General features: G+C 37.5%; 1 protein-coding gene and 1 long non-coding RNA gene across 10 annotated transcripts in view; one reads left to right on the forward strand and one right to left on the reverse strand.

Annotated features, from left to right (window-relative positions):
- Positions 1 to 18,237, reverse strand: part of KCNT2 (potassium sodium-activated channel subfamily T member 2) — a 227,657-nt gene that overhangs the window by 33,346 nt on the left and 176,074 nt on the right. For all 9 annotated transcript variants that reach the window (XM_088799157.1, XM_074317061.2, XM_074317060.2 and 6 more), the window contains 3 exons: positions 16,491 to 16,625; positions 8,781 to 8,892; positions 2,077 to 2,178 (listed from right to left, as the gene is read on the reverse strand). In XM_088799157.1, the coding sequence (XP_088655283.1) occupies positions 2,077 to 2,178; positions 8,781 to 8,892; positions 16,491 to 16,625 (349 nt within the window). The remainder of the gene's footprint in view (positions 1 to 2,076; positions 2,179 to 8,780; positions 8,893 to 16,490; positions 16,626 to 18,237) is intronic.
- Positions 2,826 to 7,811, forward strand: LOC148758188 (uncharacterized). Its single transcript, XR_016021639.1, has 2 exons — positions 2,826 to 3,216; positions 6,648 to 7,811. It is a non-coding gene; the product is annotated as an uncharacterized LOC148758188 (long non-coding RNA).

Consider the following 18,237-nt stretch of genomic DNA (forward strand, 5'->3'; position numbering starts at 1 on the left):
TGTCCAGAGGTCGTTTGTTCTGTAGCTTCCTCATGGCGTAGACAAAAGGTAGGAGAGAGCCAAAGCCATACGCACAGCCTCGTGCGCATTAAATCTCGCGGAATTCAGTCCTAGAAGAATCTTTTCAGTTTCGCGTAGGATCTGTTTAATTTTATTTTAGATAATACTTATTTTGATGAACTGGTTTTCCAGCTTTCCAAAAATATTAATCAAAAATTGTTAAGAATATAAAAGTGACCTGTGTTTCAAGTGGGAAGGAGAACAGAGAATATCGAGAAGATGTAACAAAGAAAAACAATCGTCCAATAAGTTAAAAAAAAAAAAAAAAAAAAGGAGGAGAAGAATGAAAAGAAACTCAGACATTACGCACGATGGGATCATGTGTGACAAGTCATGGTCAGGAGTGATCTCATTAGGTGTCCGTGGCCTGAAGATGAGAATTCACACTGACCACTGGGTGGTTACTGTCTCTGAGTCTGTCTCATCGACACATGGAGAGCGGTAATACTGCCTACATCAGAGTTTGCCTCGGGGAAGCAAACCCACTGATGTGTAGGATAGAATTATGTTAATGATAAATCACTGCACAATGTAGTCATTCAGAATCGTTCCTGAACACATAATGAAAACATGTATCCCTAAGAAGATGGGCTTAGACGCTCATTAACCGAAATGATTAGGTGGCATGCAGTTTATTTTAAAAATACAAGAATGCTTACTATGTAATTTTAGGAAATATATATATATATAATTTCTAATATCTGTTTTACCCCATCTTTTAACTCTACCCATCTGAAAAATGGACAGCAGTGTATCTCATTTGATGTCAAGGGAAGGTAAATAGGCAGTTACGACTTTGAAAATTATTTTTCAAGTTCACTGTTTCTGCAATAGTTTTAGACAATACAGAACCTCTTGTATCCTGTTGATAACAAATGGGAGATAAAAATGAAGAGACAGAAATCAGTGCTTTTCCACTCCCCCAATCCCGACTTTACCGATCAGAATTGCGTGCCGGGTAATGGTGTTTGGGGTGGAAGCCGGGCCTCCTGCGGGGCCCATATAATGTGTCTGGAAACTCTGGGGTGAGCAGAAGGGCTTGTTCTCCTGTGCTGGGTTCGTTCTCGCACTCATCTGGCAAAAACAGATGGTTTATGACCTGTGCCATTTCTAGAGGCACGTTAGCCCAAAGACCAGTAGAAAAACTTTGACTATCTTTGGATTAGTTTATTCCGTCAAGCATCACAGAAGGGGTACTTAAAATATGTTATCCAAAAGTGAATACACACAACAAAATGTGTGAATGCTTCATTTGAGATGAAAGTTATCAAATAATTTACAGCCCTGTGAATAACTTTTTCTCTTCATGGAAATATTTAGACATTGTCTGATGAATTGAATCAGAGAATATGAAATATTACTGCTATTCAGTTTATGGTAGAATTAAAAAATATTAAAATATATTTGTGTAAAATAACATGCCCATGAATCTCTTAGCTATGATAAAAACGACAATGTTAACTTTGCCATTTGAAAACAAACTAACTGGTTCTTAGTCATCGTAAAATCATTTATATATTTTTCTAAAATAGGCAGTAGTTAGCAGATGTTTAAAATGTCCTCAGTTTATCAGTTTATTGGCATCAATTTTACATCTTATTTAAAAAAAAATGCATATTATGTGAAGGCTGATTTTTTTTTTTACTTAGTAATTTTTCTTAGCATTTTTTTCTAGTAATATAGTCTAGTAATTTAGTAATACAGTCTTGTAATTTAGTCTAGTAATATAGTAATATGCAACGTGTATTAAAATGTCACAATAAACATTGTAGGACACTGTTGCTTAAGAATGCCTAAAAATTATTTCATAGATTATTATTCTGAAAAATAATGTTTTCTTACTAAACATCTCACAGGCATATTTGTATCATTAAATTCGTGAAATGAAAATACTGGGTTACTTCCAGAGCCAATTTTGTGTTAATGGCTCCATGGGAAACACTAAGTATTTATTTAATGAAATGTAAGTGAAATACAAAATAGACATTTTAGAGAGAAAAAAGAAATACCGCATACCTGGTAAAGAAGAGTATCCAACATACTGATGCTAAACACCCTCCCAGCAGCAAAAGGCAACCGGAACATGAAGGCCAAATTAGAACCTCTCTCTCGTTCTTTCTGTTCAAAGATTGGAAATCGAAAAATGTGTGAGCATTTTATATTTCATGCTTTTCTACTCAGTTAAATTTTCCTGACGTCTGTTGAAGAAGATATTATACAGTTCTTAGCTTTGCATGTGTCGTTATTTCATTTAAAGTTGTATTTTTAATATGTCCCTTTAATTTTTATTGCCAAGATTTCTTAATCAATTAAAATATGCAATAGCTAAGAAAGGTTAATCCTTTAAACATTCAGTTTATTTAGTTTTCATACCTGTTTCTGAAAAGGATTTCAGGTGATATAAGAAAAGGAACACAATAAACACAATAAAATCATTTAGTCAAACTTTAAAAGGACCCGAAAGCCACATGACTTGTTGTAGCACCTAGAAGATCTGTATTGAACATTCTCATATGTGAGGAGAAAACAGCAGGTTGGAGACCTCCCATCCAGCCGCGTCTTCCAGCTTCCTGTCCTGAGTTTTCATTTCTCTGTGTGCCCTTTAAGTCGTGCCAGCTACACCACAGTGCAGCTAAGCTTCTGTAAATGAAGAGAGAGAGAGAGAGAGAGAGAGAGAGAGAGAGAGAGAGAGAGAGAGAGAGAGAGAGAAGGAAAAGAGAGAAGTAAAGTGTGTGTGCGTGAGAGATGGTGTATGAGGGGTTCCTTTGAAAAATTCCGTTGCTATTCTTTCCATAAATGAAAACATGTGAGCAAATATTTGTATAAGATTGGGAGGGCTTTCTTAGGAATGCAAGTGACCCTTGTACTTAGCAAATGATAACCTCAAAAATGCTTTCATTCATTGCCCCGTTTCCTTTCCTGGGAAATACAGATCCAGTTAAGCAAAGAACAAGCAGCCCTTCATCACTGGGCAATGGCTGGAAGCTCCTGTTCCTCCTGTAGCAAGTTTGGGGACCCCCGGGGCAGGGGAGCCCCCATCCACCTTTTACGAGGGAGCATTACTGAAGGCCTGAGTGGGGAGATGAAGGCTATGTGTGGCTTGTCGTGATGATGGTATGACAGTGGCTAGACCCCTCGGCTCCCCTGGGAAAACAGGTAAGATTGGGGCTCGGTATGAGCCCTTCCGGGGAGCAAGAGCAGTTTCTCCACCACATCTGCCGTGTCTGTCTGGTTGAGGAGACTGACCAGACTCTAAGAATATCCTCGCTTGAGATGTGTAGACAGTAAAAGGAACGGCAGGCCAGTGGCGTCCCCATTTCTGTCTGTGTCCACTTCATCATAATACATTCCCTAATTTATTAGCCTAGGTGATAAGAATGCTTCCTTTGAACAGTCCACGTAGGTGGTTTGGACATGACTAGAATTAGCTGCTTTTATTGCAGGGTTACTGGGTTTTCCTACGAAGTGGGGAGCAAGTCTGTTTCCTAAGGTGTGGAGAGCATCTTGGAGAGGACAAAGCCATGGTAGCTGAAGCCCATGCTATAGCAAGTAGCCGGAGTACAGGGCTGAGACCCCTGATAATTGGAGGTGCAGCATCTGTTGGGGGCCGAGTGGGAAACAGGAAGATTCCTGGGGTTCCACGTGGCTCTTCCACAGTCTTTTCCAGTGCCAGGTTTGGGGGTGGGGGAAGTGCTAACCTCTGTCTTGTGGCTGAAGAAAGACAATCCTCTCCTCGTTTACTCTGCCAGCTAACAAGGTGTCTGGGCACACCACAAAGCACACTTTCATGTTTTTGCATCTTTCCTCATGTCTTAATTTCTTACCAATGTTTGCTGTTTGTGTTTACTGTCAGGCTTAGCCGGAATAGAAATAAAGAGGGAATGAATCTGTTCATATTTATATCCAGAGAGTAGTGGTGACTTGATGAAGGAGGGAGACTTAGGAGGGTCTCCCAGTGGTGACATATGTGTGCTGGAGGAGGGCGGGAGGGGGCACACAATGGCAGGCACGGCTGGAGTCAGAGGACAGGGGACACTGGGCAGATTTCAACATGTAGCAGAAGACATGGTATCAAATGCTGTTCAAAAATCAAGCAGGAGGAATACTGAGAAGAAAGAGCCATAATTTAGTAATTAGAACATGATTGCCAACCCAGCTTCTCTCTACTGTCTCAGTGGGCAGCCGTCTATTCCTTGGCTTGAAATATTTCACCTAGAACTTCTGCACCCATATGTCAGCTTTCAGATGTATTCTCAGCCTCCAGTCATGAATGTCAATCTGTGTACCGTTCTGTAAGCTAACTCTTAGACTTTTACTGAAATGAATTTCTCCTCATGGTGAATCATCTTCTAACTAGTTAATCAAAGTTACTAACTAGTCAATCAGAGAATGTTAACACAGCCCCCACATCAATTTGATAAAAACAAAAGGCCAACGATGTCACTTCTCCCAGGTCCTCACTTAACTGCACTGTGTAAGTGCTGTACTTCCATGTGGGGGGAAAAAAGAATTAGAAATAACTAACATTTAGTCTTACTATGTAATCTAGTTTGATTTTTGGGATACTATCATTTATCTACCTCTCTGTATCTCAAAAATAATAATAATAACATATAGACTAGGAGTTACATATTGGCAGCAAATAGTCCAGATCTGAACTGCAGAGGAGTTTCATTTGTCCTGCAGATACTTCCTGAAGTTTAATAAGTTTCCAACATTTAACATAAAGCTTGGAATTTCTGGTTTCTTTTCAATTTGGAAAATCTAATATCACAGGTCATGGCAACAACTGGTCAGAATTGAAAGTATCAGCTCCCTTTTAGATTCATTCTTAAATTAAAAATTATGAATAAATCAAAGAAAAGCTGTGCACACTTTACTTATTTTTATTACCTGCTTGCACTGGCACAGTCCTACGATTTCCACTTTGGAAGATAAGACACATAGTCTGAAATGACTCAAGGAATGTGCTAGCACATACCTGTGTAGCTAGTAACTGGGGTGAATAGTGATTACATCAGAAGCAACACAGTAAAGAAAAAACACATTTTAAAATGTGTGTTAAAGAAAAAATTAGAAGAATGCTTTCAATTCACTATTCCCCTGGCTTATGAAAAATTCTAATCAGTGCAATCAAGAAACATTTATCAATTAACTGTTATGTATCAGGCACTGAACCACGTTAACAAGATGCAAAGATAATTAACAGAAGCGTCCATTTTGCAGGTATTTGTAGTTTTACGGAGGAAACACGCTTTAAGGAAAACATGTACGAAGCCATGTGACATGAGCTTCTAGAGGTCTATATAACAGGGGCCTGGGGGGGATGGTGTCTCGATGACACGACATCAGAGTTGAGACTTAAAAGAGAACGTTGCCAAGCAAATAGGAGGCAGTCACACATGCCATGGGTATGATCTCATTACTTTTGCTCTTTTATAACATGAGAGATTTAAAGTATTTGTATTTTTTAGGCTAGGATTTGGAGAAAAGCAGCCACTGTTCTTTCTCATGCTTTCTATAAAACTTTAAAATAAATGAGGTATCTTTAGTTTAAAAAATAAAGGTGTGTTCTATACCATTTAATGTTACTCAAAAGCTGTAATTCATTAAACAGAACAATAAGTTTAAAATAATTAAATCAGCCTAAATCTGCATGATTAAGGAAAACCTGAAAAATAAAACAGCTTGTAAAATGCAGGGACCTCACTAACGAGAGATGAAGACGATTCGGCACAGAAACAGTTGGCAGTTCCCAATGGGGGAAATTTTGGAACGAAAAAGATTAGGAAATAAACTTGACACAAGAATTAAAGGAGAGAATCCACTCTATTTGACTAGGTTATCACTGTAGAAATTAGGTATTGATTAGTCCTGAAAACCAAAGTTTGCCTTATTTTTATTAAGCATAAATATGATAATTTAAGAGCTAGGCTTTAAGTAAAGAAGGCTATGAATTTAAATGTAATATTTAAATATCTAGTCCATGGAAGAGAAACAGGATGCATAAACCTTCTATTAAAACATGTTATGACATGGAGGCCTGGGATAAAAATTATGTCACGGTTTTGGAAGATGGACAGGAGTTCAAATGAATGACTCATTGATGAGTCTCAACTATTAGTTTTGTTTTCATGCTATTTCCAAAAGACTGTTCCATATGTTGCCTTGTTAGCGTAATGTCAGGTATGATTGAAAGGTGTGAATAACAAAAGGCACTCCTATCATTGAGGAAATTCCAAGGGTTTTTGAAGCTCTGTGTCAGGAACTAAGGGCAAAGACCAAATATGTTTTTCTTATTATAACACACTATCCATCTCGCATTTTTATTACTTTGCTTCTTACATCAGTGTGTAATTACCATATGATTCCTAAAGTGTAATTATGATCGTCACTGGGGAATGCTGATAGTTCAAAAGCAATTTTAAAGAAGCGGTCTTGCAGAAAATTGTGCCCTAAGTAGGAATAAAAGGCTTTTTTTTATGAAACGCATCAACTCAAGAGAAATGAAATAAGTCTTGAGAGGGAAATCAAATGAAAATTTCTCTTTTTTCTATTGTTGTCCTCCTCTTCTGTGTTTCATTAAGACGCGTCACGTGTTCCATCTCTGCTTAGCTCTTGGACGGTTTCTGAAGCCTGCTACACCTGCTTCATTAGCAGGAGTGTCTGATCCATCGTGGCCAGTGGCCAACCATGGAAGGATCGTTGGGAAACAGTGACAGTAATGGGAATACCCAGGAGAAAAAGGATAATGTAAAACAAAACAAAACAACTCAGCCACAAAAGAGGACAAGAAAAGAAAGCTCAGATGAGAAGGAAAATGCAAGCGAAAGCCCTGATGTTCAGGAAATGTTTTGATCGATTTTATAAATTCGAAGAAAGTGGTGTGATCGATGGCGTTGTGAAAATCATGTGAACAAAGTCACTTCAAAATGGAGTCAGAGCTGCCATCCCAGAGGAGTTGCCTTGTATGTCCTACTCCTCAAAACTTTAGAAAACTGGGCAAAATAACCTTTGGACTGATCCTAAAGCACCACTGTATTCCAAACAACTGTTCGCCAAGATAACAAGAAAGTAGACATTATCACTACAGACTGAAAATTAAAGACATGCTTTAGAATTAGCACCACTGTGCTAGCTTATCCACACCCATAGAAAGGCCTTCCTTCTAGTCATGTAATCATTCCCCTTCCCTTTCTCATAAACAACCTTTGGCTTCACCCCCTTATCAGAGCACTATTTGGGTATCTGCCTGAATCAGTGCTTCCCGTCTAGCTATTGTTTTTATTAATCTCAAACAAACACTTGTTGCCTCTGATTTGGCCTTTTATTTTTAGGTTAACTCTAGTTACTGGCTTTGCTTGTGGGTCTCAGCCAGTTTAGCCCCACTTGCCACCCTTTCCACGTTGCTAGAGCTCATGGAATCATGGCTTTAAATGTCTTTATTGCATGGACTTAATAGCTATATTATCTTCCAAAAAATGTACCGAACATGTCTTTAAGTCAGTCTCTTTATTCAGAAGCAGTACCTAACAACAATCCAACTGTGACTATGGTAACTGTGAGCAGTGGTAAGACTCTACTCAGGATGTATGCAACCAGCTCTGAAGATGGAAATGAATAGACAGGGGTATAGAAATGACAATTCTATATTAACAATTGGTCTCCCAAGAATTAGGGCAGGGTCTGGCATCATAGATAATCAAAATTAAATTAAGTGAAAGAAAGAATGAACCAAAAAAAAAAGGAAAGCGTCATTATTTCTCTCGTGTATTGTCAAAAACAATGAAGATGCCACAGCTTTAACAAATGATCACAGGCGTGAGATTGCATCTTTTTTCTCTCGCACCAAATTCTCCCAATAGACAAGCATTGACTACATGCTGAATACAGAGACCATTTTCTCCCACACTCAGCTTGGACACCACACCTTTCTGTCCAGATGACTTTGCACTTCCACCGGCTCCATGAGCATTATCTTGTTCCTTTCTCTAGCCTATCTGCGTCCCTGCTTTGAAAGACCCGTATTAAATAAAATTTCTACTTCTCAGTAAACACTGACTTTGCTTTCCTGCCTCTGAGACATGGCTAAGGCTCACTTGAGGGGACAGTCTTCATTCCTAGGTAGGCAAGAAACTCACCTTTGTCTCATATTGTGTTGGTGACATTTGGGACGCTAATTTTCAACAAAGCCTAGAACTTATTCTAAGGCCATAAGGATTTCTGAAAACTGCAAAGCCCTATATAAATACAGATTTCTTGACATAGCTCTTGTGATATTATCAATAACATTGACATTATAATTGAGTATATACACCCCTATTGCATTTAACTCTTTCATAAATTGTGCTTTCAAATTATGATTAATGATGACACAAGATATCTCCATTATGTTTACTTGTGATATAAATAGTTCCAATCCATCAATTCACATTTAAAAATGTGAATATATATAAATTAAAATTTTATATATATAAATTATATATACAATTAAGATTTTATATATAATTATATCTAACTTATATCTAATTAATATATATAAATTAAGACATATATAAATATATATAAATTAAGATATATAAATATATATAAATTAAGATTTTAGGTCCCAAACAGCAATTCAAAACATCATTTTTATTTTTACCATATCATGGCATTTTTTTCTATAGGTAGAAATTTCCAGTTATTCTTTCAAACCAAAATAGTTAAATGCAACTTACCTTTTCCAGTTTTGAAAGAGCAAGAGAGTAACAGTCTTTGGCTCTGAATTGCATAAACCTCATGTTAGCTGGGTGCGTAAGCTCGGTGATAATGCTGAGGCTGGAAAACAACCTGCATTAAAAAAAAAAAAATTGCCTTACACTAACAATACAGTATGGTATCTTTTTATAACAACATATTTATGAGTGAGTGATTCTTAGCCTTAGGCTTAAACTACATGCAATTGTACCAGCAGGCAGTGCCCCCAAAACTGTTCTGTATAATGCAAGAAAAATGAGACACCATTTTCCAAAGATGATTTTAACCAACATTTTAGCACCATACCAAAAATAAATTCAGTAGCTTGGCTTTTATTAGATATTTTCTGTCTACAATTATGAAACAGCATAGAGGAGAAAGTCACAAAGCTGATTTAAGAAGTTACAAGGTTACTGTATGAATAATATCGAAATGGAAATTATAAGGCAAATAGCTATCTTGGCAAAAGTTTCATGTGATGCACTTATTGTTCACCATGTGAGTTCTTTGACCTCCTGTGCCTCCGTTCTCAGAACAGGCTATTGTCGATGCCAAACCTGGCTACAGTGAACTGAGAAGAGGAAACCAAGTGAAATAGCATTTCATTGTCATGAATTGAGGCCCCAAGCTCAGCTGACACTGCTGTTCTAAAAGGATCCTAAGAATTTTCACATGTCCCATAGTTTTGCATTTTCTTTCTTCCCATTCCTCCTTCCCAAACACGTGCACACACATGCGCGCACACACACACACACATACACACATGCACATGCATACACACATGTACACGCACAGTTTTTTCCCCAGAAAAAAGGAGCCAGGTAATACCATTGCAAATGCCTTTTTATTGCTGCTTTTGTTGTTCACTGGATTTTAGCTGGTGTCTATGCATCCTTGGCAGTTCCCTGGGTTCAAGTAATTGGAGATTCTCTGAGGCAGCCACTAACCGGATCAGCTTTGTTCTCCATACAGTTCGTTCGTCTTTAAACTCAGTTATGGCCACTTAAAATTCCTACCACTAGGCTGAACCCATCCCTTGAACTCAAGCAGTAGAACTGACTGAAAATATCCAGGATATAAATATCCTGTTAGTGGCTCAAAAACAAATCAGCGTCTCCAGCTGATGTTACTCTCATTTTATGTTTGTTCCAGTAGTAAGGGCACTGATTTTGGTGGCTTTACAGCAAAACACTTCTTTCAGATGGAGTTCAGTCTCTGAACTCCAGCTCTACCCTGGAGTTTGTAACTTCCCTCAGCTCTGACTCCCTAATGTTGAGTGATGAGTGATGATTTGCCAGGACCCAGCCCTTCCTCAGGGAGAGGGGGTTGCCTGGGGCTTGACAGCCTGAAAGGGTCTGTTCCCAGCCTGTGCCCATACCTTCCCTGATTACCTGCCCCACCGGTCTGGCTCTACTGGGTGTTAACCAGCATCCTAGTTAAGACCCTAAAAAATTCTTGAAAATATTCTTTCAGAGTGATCTGTGAAAACTGTATGCCCTGTGGTTACCTTAGTGGACAAATATTTGAGCCTTGTCTAGTTAAAGCCATTGAAAACTGTGATATCATCAGGTGTTTCATGAAATCCACTCTTTATAGGAAGATATACAGCCATTATTATGTGGCTTTTCTCCATTTTGAGAGCAAATATTACTGTATATCTTGATCTGGGTGAGCTACAATAAGTTTGATAGAAAGTATCAGCAAAACAGCAATCAGCACATAATTTCTTTTGCTGACTTTTTATGTAACAGATATAATTTTATTTGTAGCTCATTAGTGTTTACAATTGCTCCATTACCTAGAGTTGGTTAAGGAAACTCTAAATCTCACCTTCTGTAAAGGAGGGGTGTTGTGAAGCTTAGAGATCTGGATTGGGAAAGACAGCCGTCAGATACACAGTAGGTACTGTTTCTCAGTTGTGGTCGCATGACTGCTTCCGTAGTTCCCCTCCCCCCCACACACACACATTTCTATTTCTCCTCGAAATGCACTTTCTTTCCTCCTCATTCTCTGTATTTTAACATTCCGACTATTATTTAAAGGTCTTCTCAACTCTAAATGAAATGAAGTCTTAAAAAGGCTTAAAATCAGAATCGTTCTCTCCACACTGTGATTTATATGAATTATTACACTGTCTCACACCAATCTCTGGTTGGTTTTATCCATGCCTAGGCTCTCCTATGAAATCCTGAGAGCTAAAAAGGCAGTTACTCTCTCAGTAGAGGGTAATAGATTTATGCACCTCATATTTCATTAATTAATAAATCATTGTCACAGTAAATAATGTATCATTCTTGTTTGTGTATTTGGGTTTAGTAGATAAAATTTTGATGAAGCGTATGTTGCAATTTAACTAGTTTATGGAGCGACACCATACAATCGTATTTTTTTAGGAGCTTTCTTCTCACTCAGAAGTCACCCCAATGATAGTAAGTTTGATAAAGTAGAGTTCATTTTTTTTCAGAAACGTTTGAAAAATAGAAGAGTGGCCTGATGGAAAAAAATATCAATTGACTTTTGGGCCAGCACAACTCCATCTGCTAAGCTTAGGAAACACCACCATCTGCCAAATCTCATACCATCTGGAGGTTCCAGAAGTATTTATTTAAGAAATATTTTAAAACAATGTAACTAGAAATTAATAAAGGAAACCTCAGCTAAAATTAGGGTGGGGAAGTCCCGTAGCTCACACCCTACAACTAGTAAATTACCTCAAACAGGAAAAAGTCAAGAACTCCCAACAGAAAGACCATGTCAAGTACAACCTCAGTTAATTCAGTTAGACCCAACCGGAAGAGAAAGCTCTGGTCTCCAAGACACATAAAGAAGTATACAGTGAAATTCCTGCCTTTAGATTCGACTCTATGAGCTAATAGAGGAAACTACAAACATCGTAAATCATAAGGCTGTAAGGAATTTTCTAAGGGTGATGAATGTGGCTGACTGTTCACAGATTAAGGAGACTAGTGAATGGATAGCTTATGAGAAACACCTAGAACACTGTTGAAATACAAGGCAAGATAAGGAATGTATGCCGAAAGACACAGCTGCAAACAAATGAAAGTGTATTTAATCTTTGAAGATTTTGTTTTTCATTTTCTCTGAGAAATACAGCTTTTATGTTTCATATGTAATATTACTCTAACGTTGGGTAAATTTGTGATTACTTCATCATATAATCTTTTTCTAACACATTATATCAAATGCAAGTATACACTTCTGTGACTAGATATATTTGAGGTCTTAGTAAGAGTGAGTGATAATATGATTGACTGTATTTAAGTGACTTGTGGAGTTGAAATTAGATAAGACAACAAAATGTATGTGATGGGCCTGCCCTGTTCTGTATAAATAAACCTGTACCATTTATGTTATTTTAAACTGAGAACCTGACCGCATTATCTAAGTCTGCCACCTAGTGAAAATCTAGAACTAGATAATACTTAAATAGTAAAACGTTTTATTGCAGTCTTCAATATCAATAAAGTATCACTTGTATTAAATTATGTTTTATATTTATAAATTTGGTTGTCTAATAGATTTCGTTGTATGTCGTTAAAATGCTAAGACTTTAAATCTATTTCTGAGCCTTAATATGACCTATATACCTTTTGCATATAGGACATTTCAGAAATCAAATGGCATAAGTCCCTTTTCCCTAGCTACTAGGGTCGTAATAAAGCAATAATGCAATTGAAAAATGATATAGTTTGTTCTACTTAAAACTTTTCTACAATTAATTTATGTTCTGACTCAGTGATGTAAGAATAATTGTGGAGACGTGTAAAATATCTATGGAATAGTTCTCTGCCATTCTTAATGACTTCAATAAATATTTTTGATATGCCCAGTTATGCTAACCCCAATATAAAGATGAAAAATAGACCATATACTTTATTTCACAGGCCACTAGGAGAATTCAGACTGGCTGCAATTGTATATTAAAGAAAAACAAGCAACCATAGACCCTATAAATTTGGAAAATGTTTCTAATATTTCAGTTTTTTAACTAAGCTAGTGTGTTACATTATAAATTACGATCTGTTGTGTGCCTGGGAAGGATATTTCTGAGTAACGGGTTTATATAACAGATAGGTATATAGACACACTTAGATACATGAAACACTAGTTTTAGATTACAGGTAGTGTCAGCACTAACACAAATATGAAGTGTTCTGTTTTGTTTGTGTCACCTAAATCATCTTCCTTAACCACTTCCAACACGGACACTTTTGCCTACTCAATGTGTAAGAATCAGTTCCCTTAGAGAGGGGGCCCTAGTATAGAATCCTAAATGGTCCGTTATTCAGCCACTGTGATTGAATTTCTGGTTGCCTGCTGTTACTCGAAAGGGTCACTGGATCCTATCTCTGGAATGTTGTCATCTGCCTCTAGGGAATTTTGTGCAAGGTGGTGGCTAGACAATCTGAAAGGACAATACTGGGCGGGAGAAAGGAAAGAGTGAGATCAGTGTCAGCCAGTAGTAGGTACTCAGTAATTATCTGTGTAGGGTTTTAGCACAGGAGTGATTATAATGACTCATCTTGGAATTGAATCTGGGTAAGAAGGGAGGAAAAGCCCTCAGGTGACGATGGACAAATGGACAGTGAAAAAGTAGTAGAATCTGTGAACAGTAGGTTTCACTTGGGACAAACAATGATGAAGAGTTGGGGGTATTGTAAGAAACATGTAGAAATAAGTAGTGTACTCAGACAGTTGAATGAAACTGAGAATATGGGAGGTAAAATTATTGGTACTTCAAGGTAAAGGCTATGACCATGATAAGAAGTGGCCAAGGGAAGATAGTGAGAAGATCATCTACATAGAGTTGTGGAAATCGTTAAGAATCGTGGAAAGGGCAGGGTTGGCCCAGAGTCACAGTGAATCAGGAACTGAAATCTTCAAGAAACATGAAGAGTGACCACAAGGGTGGTAACTGATTACACCTACAAAATGAAACTCCCAAGTCTGCACAATGTTGGTCATTTATCTACATAGATGATACTTCCTATGCCACAGAGACCTATTGGTGGCTTACTGTTTTATCAGGTAAGACTAGCCTAGTTTAGCATGCATAGATTAGCAACTTAACAACTACTTCACTAATAAAGTTGCATAGAATTTTTCTTCCTGGAAAAATTATATACTTAGTGAACTAATGATGCAGTCGGACCTCTCTACCTCCAGGTTCCACATCCATGGATTTTACTAACCTTGGATTGAAAATACTGGAAAAACAATGTTTCTTGTTGCTGACGTGTATGATACAGTTTGGGCCTAAATGGTTGTATCTGGACTGAACATGCACAGACTTTTCTTCTTGTCGTTCTTCTCTAAACAACACAGTACAACAACTATTTGAATAGCACTCACATTGTATTAAGTTTCATAAGTAACCTAAAGATGATTTAAAGTATACGGGAAGATATGCATAGGTTCTATGCAGATACGGTGCCATTTTATATAAGGAATGTGAGTATTCGCAGATTTTGGTATCAACGGAGATTCCTAGAACCAGTGCCCCAAGGATACCAAAGGAAGATTTTAATGACTTTATAGGCATGGAAAGGAGAACATAGAAGTAATTACTTTACAATTCGGGTATCTAATAGTTCTTTCGATATCTCTACTTGAAACTATTCAGTGTTGATGTGTATACGCACATAAAAATTGCAGAATTTCTAAAATATTCTGCTGAAGATAGGTGATCTTAATAGTTAAGGGATTCAGATTTATTGATCCATTCATCATTCACTCTTTCAACATGCGATTGCCTCCTCACTCAGGTTCTTGGAAGGCCACCTTTGCACAGTCAGTTACCACATGCATAACTGTCTTTAGTTATTCTGGATAGTTAGTTTGTTTTAAAAGATGAATTAGAGTCTTTGCACCTCTCAGTAAGATGGGGATATGTTATTATCTTGGAATCAAAGTAATTTATTCCTACGATATATAATACAAGTCAAATCAATAGAAATTTCACCATAATAGAAATAAACTCACAGTAAGTTCAAAATTAAAATGGCACGTTTAATCGAAAAGACCCAGGATATCCTCTCCTGTTAAAATTATAATTAGCTTTTGCTAAGCATGAAATAAATTTAAAAAATGTATGATTTGACTTTATACAATGGCCATAAATCTCATCCTTTTGAATTAATTTTCTACCCTGCAATTTCCTTTTTCATTCCCTAGAGAGAGAAGAATTGCTTAGATATGCCATATTTTAAACATGTGCTATGCTCCCTTTAAATGTACTACTTAATATATTATAGTTCAGTAACATGTTAGCTGAGTTCTGATGAATTGCCACATCATAATAACTTTAGAGGGTGTATTTCTCTTTCTGGAACAAGAGGTTCTTGTACAAGTTCCGTGTCAATTTTCCAGGTGCTGTGACAGATTCTTTTTATACCTGATTTCCCATCCTTACATTAACACTGCAAAAGGGTTCATTAATTTCTGTATATTTCTTATAGATGAGGGAAATAATTTCAACAAGGTTAAGAAACACGCTTGAGGTCACAGAGTCACTGAGTGCCTGCTAGAAGCTCCGGATGGAGGTTGTACCAGATGGAGTTTGTTCTGTGAGATTCCATGGCCTGTGGCTTTTTCTCCCTGCCACATGAACGTGATAATTATGCTACTAATGATCATAGCAGCTAATGTGTATTGAGTAATTGGAAACTACCAGACACATATATTTTTAAATCTCAAACAACCTGTGATTAAGACATTGAGGTTTAGAGAAAGAAAGTAATTCGCCAGAGATCACAAAATAGTCATTGACACGGAGACTCACACTGAGGCTCTGTCTTCTGAATTCTGAACTCAAACCACAAACAAATAATTATTCCCAGTATATGCTTTGCTACAATATGAAGTTCTGAGTTGGAGTGAGGGGAGGTGATGACAGAGTTCAGGCTGTTTTATTTACTTTCGTAATGTGGTAGCTCAGATATTTCCCTTAGACGTTAGCAAAACTCATAGCACTGAAACAGTATTTTACATATTTATGTTTTAAAATGAATCAGCCCACTTGACACAGATATCTTGATTTATAGGTAATTTTGACTTTGCTTATAGCATGAACTTTCCTCTGATCAGGATTCTTCATATTTACCCAAAGTTGACCAACGTGGGAATTCCTATCTGCGTGAGTTCAAGTCAAGAAAGAGAGGAAAGTAGTCTGGAGAAGGTTGTGACTTGGCTCCTGACGTGGGTGAATTACCTGCTCATAGCCCGGCAACCTTTTGTTCCGAGTTGCCCAGTACGTACATGCTTATCTCTGACCACTGCTGGGCATCCACCCGAAACTCCAACATGCACGGTCCATCACAGATCATGGCTGGTACCGCACACACAATGTTATAGAATTTGTTCTTGTTAAACTTTGCAAGAAAACAGATTTATCATTCTATTCATTTTTAGAAGGCTCACTGACCTGGTGTTAAGAATTTAATTTCACATTGCGCCAGTCATGCACTAGGTGCTAAGTAAGTATTTGTTCTATGGTCAAAAGAGTGAAGATAATTTCAGGGTTAAGTGTCTCATGTTCATTCCTTCTACAAAGAGTCAGAGTGAAGTATCTCACAGATGCTCAGCGGGAAGTAAATGATAGGGCAGCATTATTAAGACATGTACCTGAGAAACGTCTGCAAGTGATAGAGCCACGTTCTCATGACATTTACCTGAAAAGGGTCTGCACATTCACAATCGTTTTGGCGTCTGCCATGTAGTCTTCTTCGGCACTCATGGTGCTCTCTTTGTCCACAACCACCATGTTGGCCGCAAAAGTCACTCCACACCTGAGTAAGTCATCTAGGCTTTGATAAAAATCAAGAGAAAAGGGGGCTTTCAGTAAATCACAGTAGCAGGATTGGTGCTCAAACTTGCTTACCCCCCTCGCCCCCCCTGGGCTTGGACAGGTTGCCCTTGTAGGTGCTTTCGCAGGGTGAGCAGGGCCAGATGTGGTCAGAAATTACCATACGATACTCTCTACTGATATGAAATCAGTTGTGTTGGGGGCTCTTTGCGTTTCATTATTTTTCAACTGTTTCAAGCATATGTGTTAGGAATTTTAAATAATATTTATGAATTATATAACTAAAACATGGAAAACACCCATTTTTCAATAAAATAGAATAGAACAGGTTAGAACCTTGTTTGTAACAGCACACTGTTTCAAAGACATGTTTACATTTTTATCCCTACGGTGCTTTGGGTAAGAGTAGAAATGAATACTTATGTTAATTTAGATGGTCAAGCCTAATAAAGAAATATAAACTGGGAAATGTTTATTTTTAAGTTTATGTTCTTTCTTTGTGTAAAGCTACGTGCTACAGATAGGTCCTATACAGCCAAGAGCATGGAAAATATATAAATATCAGTGCTATTCAAGCCTACCATTCAGCCAGCCTAAAGTTTTTGAGCAAGTGATTGAATGAGCTGGTTTCTTTGGTTGCGTTAAATAATTGTGCTAAACTAGGATACAAGTCCCTATGAGTTATAAAAAAGTCAGTCTTTCCCTTTACTACTGATAAAAACTTGACCCAGCACTGAATTAAAAGAAAATGTTACCATTGGAGCTGAAACAAGGAAACCATTATCTTATTGCCTCTGCTTCATACGAACTAGAAAAATAGAACTGAGTTAGATAAGAGACTCAACTTGAATGAGTGTGAGACTATTCTAGGTACAGAGTTGATTGAAGACAGCTAAGAAGAATTGGGCTAATTGATTTCCACAGCTTCTGATTTAAAACAAGAATTGTAAAACTTAAAGAACAGCAGTCCCTTCTAGATTCTTAAATTGAAGAGTCAGTTGCCTGAAGATCGTTTCCAAGTGTATGGTGATGGCTGAACTAACCATGTCACGTGAAAGAGAGTTGTTTTCCTTTTAAGGGAAGGCAGGAGGCAGGATTTCTTACTCTGTTATAAGGCGACAGGGTATTACCAAAGCTCTTTGAGCCCAAAGTCCCCAGGAGTAGTCCAGAAAAAATACTGCGCTTGAATCAAGAACAACTTTCTGTGGCAGAGATTTTATGGCTAAAACTGTGGAAACGGAATGTTATTATGAATAAATTTCCTGTGGTGAAAGGGGCTAGGGCCAGAACATCCAATCAATATGACGACTGAGTTTAAATCCCTGGGAACACTTTACTTGGGTGTTCCCTTCATCTAGGATTTTCATCATAATTGTTCTTAATCTATCACACTAAGTTTCTTTTTTTTTTTTTAAAGAACTAGGTGGACAAAGAATGTGACTTGGTCCCTTATGACCCATAAAGTTGATGTCTATGTCATATTCCTTGAACCCACCTTATTATAATTTTTAAATAACTTTCTCATATCACAGTTCTTACAATCTTTTTCCCCCAATTAAAAATAACTTCTCCGTTATAATCATCTGTATAGGACAAGGGAAAGATAAGGTGAT

Source organism: Rhinolophus sinicus, chromosome 6, assembly GCF_057876585.1.
Source record: "Rhinolophus sinicus isolate RSI-liver-muscle chromosome 6, RSI-T2T, whole genome shotgun sequence".
Taxonomy (NCBI): Eukaryota; Metazoa; Chordata; class Mammalia; order Chiroptera; family Rhinolophidae; genus Rhinolophus; species Rhinolophus sinicus.